Below are 9849 nucleotides of genomic sequence, written 5' to 3'. Positions count from 1 at the left end.
GCAAAATAGGAACTATTAACAAAGATGCAACAAAGTAGATTAAACTTGTAAAAAAACTTTTCAAAAACACCTTTTAAATACAAGGTCAAACTATTTCTACAATTTAAAGTTACAAAAATAAACTTTTTGTCCTAGAGTAAGGTCAAATATGTGTTAACAGTTTGGTCTTGACAATAAATAAACTGCAGTTCTCATTAATAAACTTGCATAATGATGAGAAGAAATTGTCTCTAGTCTATTGAAAGCCATTCTGAAAAGCTCACCGCTGAATTACTGCATGTTCATGAAGTTTTGGTTAAATCTTTAACAATGCTCATCTTTAAAACGACCACACTAAACAATTTTTAACTGAAGCTGGTGCATGAATGAATGTAAACTTCCTGTGAGTTCATTCAGCTCCGTTTTAACTGCGCCCCCCTTTGTCTGTTAAATTATAAACTCATTTTCCACTGCATCCTTGGAGAAAATCTGGAAGTTAATTTTCTTTTGGAGAGTTCCTCCTAAGAGTGGACTATGTCTTTCTTTGTACATTAATATATGACATAAATGTTTGCTAGAAATCAAACAATGGCTGAGTGAAACACTGGACAAAACTGAAACTGGTTATTTATTGCTCCTGATGATAAGGTTCCAGGGTTGAGTCAGTACTTGGGTGACTTAGGTCAGTCTGTCAAACTGAGCCTGAGAAACCTGGGTGTTGTATTTGATAAAGACATGTCTCTGGTTCAACACTGCAGAAAACTGACCAAAAACTGTTTCCTTCAACTGAGAAAAATCTCTGAACTTAGGAAAATGTTGTCTGAACATGATCTGGAGCTTGTAATCCATGCATTTGTGTCTTCTCGTCTGGACTATTGCAACAGTTTATTTTCATGTCTTAACAAGAAGGATCTGTCTCGCCTGCAGTTGATTCAGAACTCTGCAGCGAGAATTTTGACCCACTCTAGTAGAAGAACTCACATTTCTCTCTCTTCACCACCAGTTTCTTTCAGGATCAACTTTAAAATTCTGGTTCTTACTTTCAGAGCTATTCATGGTCAGGCTCCTCCTTACATCACTGATCTGATCCAGCCTTACACCCCAGCTCGGGCTCTGAGGTCTGTGGATCAGAATCTACTGATGGTTCCTCGCACACGGTTCAGGACCAGAGGAGAGAAATCCTTCCAGACTGTTGCTCCTAAGCTTTGGAACGATCTTCCTCACTCTTTGCACTTAATGGAGTCTACTGACTCCTTCAAGAAACATCTTAAGACGTTTTTATTTGTTCAGGCTTTTCTTTGATTTTCTGGAACTCCTGTTGTGTTATCAGTTTTATCTTGACCTTTAAAGTATATACTTTATTGAACATTGTTTTGATTGTTAAAGCGCTTTGTGACCCTGGTCTGGAAAAGCGCTATACAAATAATAATTACTTACTTACTTACTTACAGGTTTATTTACCAGACAGGACATATGCCATACTTCTGCATAACTTCACAGTTTAAAAAATAAAGATCAAGAGTACGCCTCAAAATCAAAAGGTTTTTGTGTATGTGGTTTTTTACCTAATTTTAACCTGATTCAGTAAAAAAAAATCTTAATCTTAAATCTTAATCTGCTGGTCTTGAATGGAATTATATAATATTTATTTAAGAGCACATTAATCAAAACAAAGTTAAAAAAAATGTATTTTCCCTTCTCAAAAGGGTACAGGATCAGTTTGTCACAGTGTCACAAAGTGTGTCGATATCAGGCGTGCATTATTGTAATCTTTAGTTTTCCTAATAATGTATTGTTTTCCAGAAAGTCACACATAATCAAATAACCCTCTCTGGGTTCCACACAAAAAAAGTCAAGAAATAATAACATTTAAGGCCCTAGACCAGACCTTCTTAGAGCAAGAAAATGTAGCTAAACATACAGTATTTATTTTTATTTAGCTACTATAATAAAATAAATTACCTCTTTAAAATGGTTGCAGACTTTGTTTATTTATTTTTTAGTTTCAGTAGAGCTTTAATTTGCCTTGTGCGTGAAGAGGGCAGATTAAATATACTTGATATAAAATCCTACTTTATTGGTTTGTTATAAAGTCCGACCTGCTTCACTTTGACACTTTGAAAAGAGGAATTAAATCATTGATGAAGACATTTTTCAAAATATTTTATTATTTTCAATCATCTTACATTATTCCAAAGCATCATTTAATAAACACATGATATCACTGTTGAGATGTTCAGTCAACAAAAGAACAAATGAAGGTGTCAGGATTTAACAAATAAACTGTGTGTTTAATCAAAATAACAGATAAGGTAAGGTAAGGTAAGGTAAAACTTTATTCGGGAAATTGTTTAGATGTAGTGAAAGATAGTGATCATCCATGTAATCAGTTCTACAACATTTATAGTGTTAAATAAACAAACTCAGACACAGATGTTTGGTGATTATATTTATACTCCTGAGTACGTGTGTAGCTGTGTCACCACACGAGTGAGCATCTGCACATGACTCAAGCCGGAAGTGAAGAGCGATCATTTCATGATGAAAACCAGGGTATGGCACAACTCATTGGCCTTCAAACACAAAAAACACAGTAATGGAGACAACATTAAATCCAGAAACGTAAATCATCACCACAGGACTGTTAGCTGAGAAAATGATTGAAGGGGTCCCAACTTGAAAATGATCAACCACTTCTAACCAGGTGTGCAGGTGAGAAACAAACTTGATCTTCATCACCAACTTACTATCTAGGTGCTTTATTTGTTGTTTTATATCAGCGGGAGTATCTTGATCTAATGCTACCTAGATATACCCTGTAAGACTTTGGTAGGATTCCAAACAAATGTATTCTTTGTGAATGTTATTTAAACACCTTTCTTTGAGGAACTTCGAAACCAAACCAATTGTTTCATATACAGAAACCCCTGATATACATCATCTTACTAAATGCAGAATAACTAGCGAAGAATAACTTAAAATTGCTTTAAAATGATGAATAATCGCTTATCATGAATGGTGTTGCAAACAAAAACACATGTTATTGATAAACAAACGTGGGTTAAAATAAAAAAATGTAGATACATTTTGGGATGAATATGTGGTTCTTCATATTGTATTATTTTAAAAAGTGTAAATAAATACTCAAAACCGGCACACATGTATACAAACAAATACACTAATACGCTGGTAAATGAATAGGAAAAAAAACATTTTGGGATAAAAGCATGAAAAAAATCAGTTCATGTCTGAATAAATATTTGTAATTGAAAAGTAAATATAATCGTATATAAACGGAGCCAATTAGGGGATAAATACAAAGAAAAACATTTACCTGTTCGATATAAATGGTGATGGATTTGTTCAGGCCAGCTTGAGTGTAGGTGATTTCCAATGATGGCACTTTGCTGCGGCTTTTTGGGCGGGCGGTTTGCATGGAGAGGATTTCATTCAGAGGGATCAGGAACACTCGTTCCTACAGAGAATTATTTTTTTAATAATTGCAGATTTAATTTTGCCCCAACTTGTGAGAATTTAGAGAGAATTTGATTGAAAACCAGAGCTAACAGAAACGTCTTGCTCAATAAATAAACATTATTTTAACAATATATGGAAATTTGATAATATCTGTATATTATAGATATCTAATGTTACAAATAAATGATCTCTGGTAGTATTAACCCTTGTGTTGCTTCTGGGTCAAGGTGAACGACCTCCCTTGCTTCCATAAATAAAAGCAGCATTTGCTATCCTGCTGTGACTGTGGTTATCCAATACCTGTGTTTCAGGTTGCAGGAACAGCACCCCTTCTGGGCTGGCAGTGACTAAGCAGGGAGACGGGCAGACCTTCCCAACGACCTTCTGAGCCAAGAAGGAGATGGAACCAAACAGTGGCAGTTTGCTCATTATCTCTGGAGGATAGAGAGAATAATTCTAGTCTAGAGCACAGCAGATATTATTAGTGTAGAAGGAGAACACAACGTACCAACGAATTGTATTTTGGCATCTTCGGCATTAAGGGACTGCATGGAGCTGATCTGTCCCCCAAGGAATGAGTGTATTTGACCCACTTTCTCACTGAGCCTTTCTTGTACAGGCAGATACTCCTTCACCTCGTCAGGCCTGCACAAACACACACACACTTTTCAAGTTTTCGCTCTCTTCAAAATGTGCTCAACATATTTCATCTTTAACAACAATGTTACTTCAAACGCTATTTTAAACTACTAAAAAAGTGTGAAAAAGGTTCCTGTCAAAACTTTTATTGAGTCCCGAAAACTATTTTTAGTTGTCATACATCAATGTAATGAAAAGATATTCAAATGTATAATTAAAACAAATAATATAATCTGGAATCTTCCCTTCATTAAACAAGCAAATCTGGTATGACTGATATTTATATATCACCTGGACAAGTACATTTTATTTTGTTTAAGTTACAATAATTTATTTCTGAAACAGGTTTGGAAGTAATCATTTTTAATAAAATACAACGCTCTAACAACCAATACACAAGTTACTTAATCAACGTCTTTAAAAGAAAATTAATTTTTAAATTCCAAGTAGAGTTAATATAAGTTATGGTTTGATACAGTTTGAAAGGCCACTAGATGGCACTCTCAGTGAAAATCATTGAATTACTCGATCACTTCGAAAGATTATAAAGCACACAGTGAGATTTAGTGGCCTTTCAAAATGAAAAAAAAATATTATTGTTATTATGAGGCCTCATCAATCCATCAACCAGTTATTATAATTTAAACATTCATGTCGAAAAAGCGTTAAGTTTTAAATGTTCAAACATTTGTCAAGTTAATTGTTGCTGTATATCAGAATCAGAACCTTTTGTTGCCAATGTTGTTAACACAACATAGGACTTGTTTGTGGTGTCAGTACAGAATAAAATAAAAATAAAAAATAACACACAAAACAAGCAATACAAGAACAGGACCAAGCTCTAAGGCAGCAATAGTTATCAATGAACAAAACAATATTTTAATTTTCAATAATAACACTAAGTATTGGAGAATAAATAAAATAAAATATATATATATATACTAAAAACTAAAAAAGCCTGAATGGGATCAAAACAACGAGTGGAAAGTGTATAAGATTATTTGGATTCTCACTTCGAAGGACGGTCTATGAGTTCTTTCGACAGTAGCTGCAGGGCGACCAGCTCTGCCATCTGCTGGACTGAAAAAGAAGGCAGCATGCTCTTTCCTGTCAGGTAGTCATGGAGGAGCTAGAATCGAAAAACATTTTTATTATTATATTCAATGTTTATTGAGTCAGACAAAGAAAAATATAAACAATTATTTCTGATATAAATTTATAAATCAGAAATGACAGAATTATTAGAACCTGACTAGGGTATATTAAAAGGACGTTTTAAGGAGGCATGTTAAAACTCCACATATTGGTGTCACCTGATGGTAATGGAAGTCCACATATAGAATGTTGGGGTAGCTCAGTGGAGTCTTCCAAATGAGTCTTCGCAGGACCAGGATGACAGAATTGTCATCTACCACATAGTCCATGGGGTATTCATCAGCATGAAGAGGGCGTTCGAGTTCACCTAAGAAAAGAAACAAAGAAAAATAACACTATCACACATTACTTCATAGAATAGTATAGTGTATGTGTATATGTATATATATTGAAAATTTACATTTTAACTCAGTGTAAAAGGTAAGTTCATTTCTTTGTATTCAATTCAATTCTCTGAAGTTATCTCAAGACACTAAACATTTTGATTACACTATAAAGAGTAGAGAAGAAAAACAAGAGTAAGCAAATCTCAATGAGTGACATTGGCAAGGACAAACTTCCTTTAAACAGGCAGAAACCACAAACAGAACCAGACTCACTGTAAATGGCCTCCTGCGATATCTTTAATCAAGACTAATTGTTGGATAACAATTTTGCAGTGTAATGGAACTGCAGGTGAAAAAACTTCTAGGAAGTGTAGAAATAAGATCTTAAGGGTATACCTTGAAGTTTCTTGACAACCACAGAGAATTCTTTAACTTCTGCCTGACTTGAGATGTCCATGTCATTGCAGAACTCTTTGATGACATCCACTGTGAGCTAAAAAAAATAAATAGAAGAGTTTAAAACAACCACCTGCGTCACTTACACTCACACTTGTTTCTCTTACACTGAAGCTATGGATCTTGACAGGGTAGTCCACGCTGCCCGGCAGCTGCAACGGAATTCGGCGTGATGTCTTACCAGACTGTAAATGGAAGCAAACTTTGTTAAACTTTAATAAGATTAAAAAAAAAACTGTAAACGAGTTGAAGGCCAAACACACCAGCATGGCATCAGTCTCCAAAGGGGAAAGGATGTTGCGTCGACCACCAAACTCGTAGGTTCTCTGAAGGTTCTCCAGACACACACTCGCAAGAACTGAGGATTCAGTGTTCATTTTATTCAGTATTTTACAAAGTATTAGCTATTAATTTAGAAGGTGGGAAACATGAGCATGATGCCTGCACAGCATGGCCTCTACCTTGGTAGGAGTGGTCGTAATCTTGCGCGATGATGCTGAGGTGGTCGGTTAGGAGGGGCTGAAGATTTGTTGACGGGATGAAGAAGCCAGTCAGCTGACTGAGCAGCCGCCAGCCCAGAGTGCAGCTGGTTCTGAGACAAACATATAATTGAATATACATGAACTCACTGATGCCTCTTAATAACTAATTTCCTTCCTAACAGCACTGTCATTAGTACCTGAATAAATACTGAACCATCATGTACTGGATTAAAACAACTCAGGGAAAAACTGAGTGAAATAATTGAATAGAAGAATGTAACTAAATTGTCACTTTTATTTTCCAAATGTACCAAACAAAATGTATCATTAAAAAAAACAATATATGTCAAATATATATATTGTTAATCTGTTGAAAGTCAATATTTAACCCCAGCCATATAAATTATTACATTTGAGGTAATGAGGTTTGAGACCAACATATGAGTTGCCCTAAGTCATAGTATAAGTCTGTTCCTGCAGCTCACAACTGTTGAGTCAACGTTGCTCATTTTAGATTGTTTTCTTAAATTCAAGATCTTTATATTTCACCAAAGAAATGTCAAAACACTTAAAAGACAAACAATAGTATTGCTTTGCTCACTTGTTTGGGTTGTTGGTTGTTTGCTTCACCACTTGACAGTAGATCTCATCCCTCAGCACCTCCTTCTCCTTACCAAGCTTCACAAAACACATGTTCCTGATGATACATCCTGAAGACATCATGATTTAAACACTCACCAGTAGGATCTTTCTGAGACAGCTAGCTTGAGTGTTCTTCTTCTTCAAGGGCATGTCGCCCATGAACTGCAGGATGTCTGCACAACAGAGACGTCAGTGAAGAACTCTGCTGCGTTGATGCGTGTGCGGTGTTGAACAACTTACTGGCAAAGCACTTGACTGATAAATCACTGATTTCCATGTCTTGGTAGAAAATGAGGGACTGCTGGATGGGCGTCTGGGAGTTAAACACATCATTTAAGTAGAATCCTAACAGTGTTGTTAGCATTTGGGTAAATAGTTTTACTCCCAAAATTAATATATGAATAGCAAACAACTGATAAACCTTTGTCTATAAAGATTTATTCATTATATTTTGCTAGACAGGTCTATACATGGTTCTTGATAAAACTACTTGGGATAATAATTCATCACACGACATGTGTAGACAAGCAATCGTTCACACAGGTGTCTCACCTGAGTGAACTTCACTGCAACGGAAATCTCAACGCTACCTACAGGCAGCCCTGAGTTCCCCACTCTGTGGGCAGAATATAGAACATGCTCAACAATTAAAATATAATGACATTGTTCTCTGAACTATTTATACCTGAAGTATTTGCCAGCGAATATTTCCATGGGTGAGATGTTGACGTCAGGCTCAGAGCCCTGGCTGGAAGCAAACCTCATGTTTGAATCTTCATCTGCACCAAGAGAACTCCCTCTGTTGGCGACAGCAGTTGTGGCAGATCTTGTTCTCATGCTTCTCCTGCGCTCCTCTCTTCGATCCAGGTTCATGTAATGGTAGTCTGGTGCTGCTGAGGGCTTTGTGTGGTCCTCTGGAAAAAGACCAGAGCGTCCTCCCAGGGAGCCGAATAACCAACCTGACCGATAATAAAACATGTAAGTAAAAACACTGTAAATGATCCTTTACGATATCACAGCATTATTAGAGATAATGTGGGGACACAATGGCAACCCTATGTTATTCATTTATTAAAAGAAAAACATTCATGTCTATGGAGAACATGACTTTTTTCCTAATGATGAAAACTGGACACAAAAGAAAAGATGGACAAAGTGGAAGAACTTATTACAAAGACCCTAAGCATATGATTTTATTATGTCTGTTACCATGTCTGTTATCAATGTATAAAATCTCATTAATAAGCTAATGTCACTGTTTAGTTCCTTCCTGCAGCTTGATTTTGAAATGCTCTGGAATTTAGTTTTTTGTGATTGATTACTTAAGTAGAATATTTTATTGCTTTGGTTGATGTTAAAAATGTTTCTAATATTTAATTGTAATCAGTAAAGCCATATGAAACAATGTAACCAATCATTTGTGAGTTTGTTTATGTATGCCGTCTATAAAACAAGCATTTGTTATGTGTTCATACATGCCTGTTACAAATCTATTTTTGTGTAGAACTAAGGCATTTGAAATAACCTAATAATCCAATATATTGTTTTTTATTCTATTTCCATCTGTTCCTACTCTGAACTTTACTCCTGCCTTGCACCTCTTGTCCTGCCGTCTCTCCTCTCCTATACACTTCTTACAATTAAATGATGCAGATTTGACCCATTTTCACATGATAACTACATAAATAAGCACTGATTTTACATTGGAGATCATACTTTTGATCCATTCAACACTTAAATTGGGGTTAGGAAAGAGAACTCACCAGCCTGAAGACCTGACATCGAGAGCAGTTTAATGACGTCACCTTTGCTGAAACTGAGCAGACTCTTATCATCCGAGAGGAAACTCCTTAACGCAATCACGTGACAGGAATCCTAGAGAACACAGGCGAGTCAGTGAAGAATAATGCTCATAAAAAAAACCTTCAGATCGATGAACTTTATTCGGAAAGATACCTTGGTGAGCTCTCTGAGGAAGTAATCAATCATGGCTTTGATTTGAGGAGCTCGTGAGGAATACACCTCCAACTTTTCATTCTTCAGCTCCACGACCACCATCTCTGGACTGAGCAGGTCAACAGACAGCAAATCTGCAAAACTACAAATACGAAGCAATGAATTTAGAAAGAAATTCGGTCATTTATCTGGAGTAATATTTTTTGGTCAAAAATCACCTGTGACTTCCGAGGACACGGAGGTGCTTGGGGGTGATGCCAAAGGGTTTGACTACCTTTAGAAGACGAATGCCGCGGTGAGACACACCAAGCACCTCAGCATCAGTGCTCTCTGCCTGCAACAGAGAATTCATTTTGCACCATCATTTTATGTTTCCACCCCATGCACTTGTGTGACACTCACCTTCACTGGAAACAGTCGAGAGAAGTAATTTTCCCAGTTGTCCCGGGCAGCAATGACAATCCTTTTCTTCATGTTGTTGTCCTCGATAGTGCTGATGCTTGTCCCCACATTGAAATTTGCTTTGTGGGACAATCAGAAATATCTCAACATTAATTACATCCTGTTAAAAGAAGAAGCTGGAGAGTTGACAAATGATCTTACCAAACAGGTCTTTCATCTTCCTCTTCTCCTCTCTGCTTATTCTTAAGCAGCTATCGGAGTATGTGTCACTCATGATCTAAATATCAACAGATAAGCAAAACATCAAAAAACAAAGCTTACAAATATGATATAAC

At 36.2% G+C, this 9849-nt stretch overlaps 1 protein-coding gene across 1 annotated transcript in view; it reads right to left on the bottom strand.

Annotated features, from left to right (window-relative positions):
• Positions 1 to 2127: 2127 nt before the first annotated feature.
• myo15b (myosin XVB) overlaps positions 2128 to 9849 on the bottom strand; it is a 28426-nt gene continuing 20704 nt past the window's right edge. Inside the window, exons 47-66 of the mRNA XM_087794647.1 lie at positions 9716 to 9791; positions 9515 to 9633; positions 9331 to 9446; positions 9113 to 9254; positions 8920 to 9031; positions 7842 to 8115; positions 7709 to 7772; positions 7397 to 7469; positions 7253 to 7329; positions 7116 to 7192; positions 6494 to 6624; positions 6296 to 6390; positions 6140 to 6217; positions 5973 to 6069; positions 5409 to 5557; positions 5109 to 5224; positions 3965 to 4101; positions 3757 to 3890; positions 3314 to 3454; positions 2128 to 2552 (exon numbers count right to left, since the gene is read on the bottom strand). Coding sequence (XP_087650773.1) covers positions 2511 to 2552; positions 3314 to 3454; positions 3757 to 3890; positions 3965 to 4101; positions 5109 to 5224; positions 5409 to 5557; positions 5973 to 6069; positions 6140 to 6217; positions 6296 to 6390; positions 6494 to 6624; positions 7116 to 7192; positions 7253 to 7329; positions 7397 to 7469; positions 7709 to 7772; positions 7842 to 8115; positions 8920 to 9031; positions 9113 to 9254; positions 9331 to 9446; positions 9515 to 9633; positions 9716 to 9791 — 2250 coding nt within the window. The 3' untranslated portion in view covers positions 2128 to 2510. The remainder of the gene's footprint in view (positions 2553 to 3313; positions 3455 to 3756; positions 3891 to 3964; positions 4102 to 5108; positions 5225 to 5408; positions 5558 to 5972; positions 6070 to 6139; positions 6218 to 6295; positions 6391 to 6493; positions 6625 to 7115; positions 7193 to 7252; positions 7330 to 7396; positions 7470 to 7708; positions 7773 to 7841; positions 8116 to 8919; positions 9032 to 9112; positions 9255 to 9330; positions 9447 to 9514; positions 9634 to 9715; positions 9792 to 9849) is intronic.

The sequence above is a fragment of the Callionymus lyra genome, chromosome 6 (genome assembly GCF_982586985.1).
Source record: "Callionymus lyra chromosome 6, fCalLyr1.hap1.1, whole genome shotgun sequence".
Lineage (NCBI taxonomy): Eukaryota > Metazoa > Chordata > Actinopteri > Syngnathiformes > Callionymidae > Callionymus > Callionymus lyra.
The sequence above is the reverse complement of the archived record's forward strand: the minus strand, read 5'-3'. Positions and strand labels throughout refer to the sequence as shown.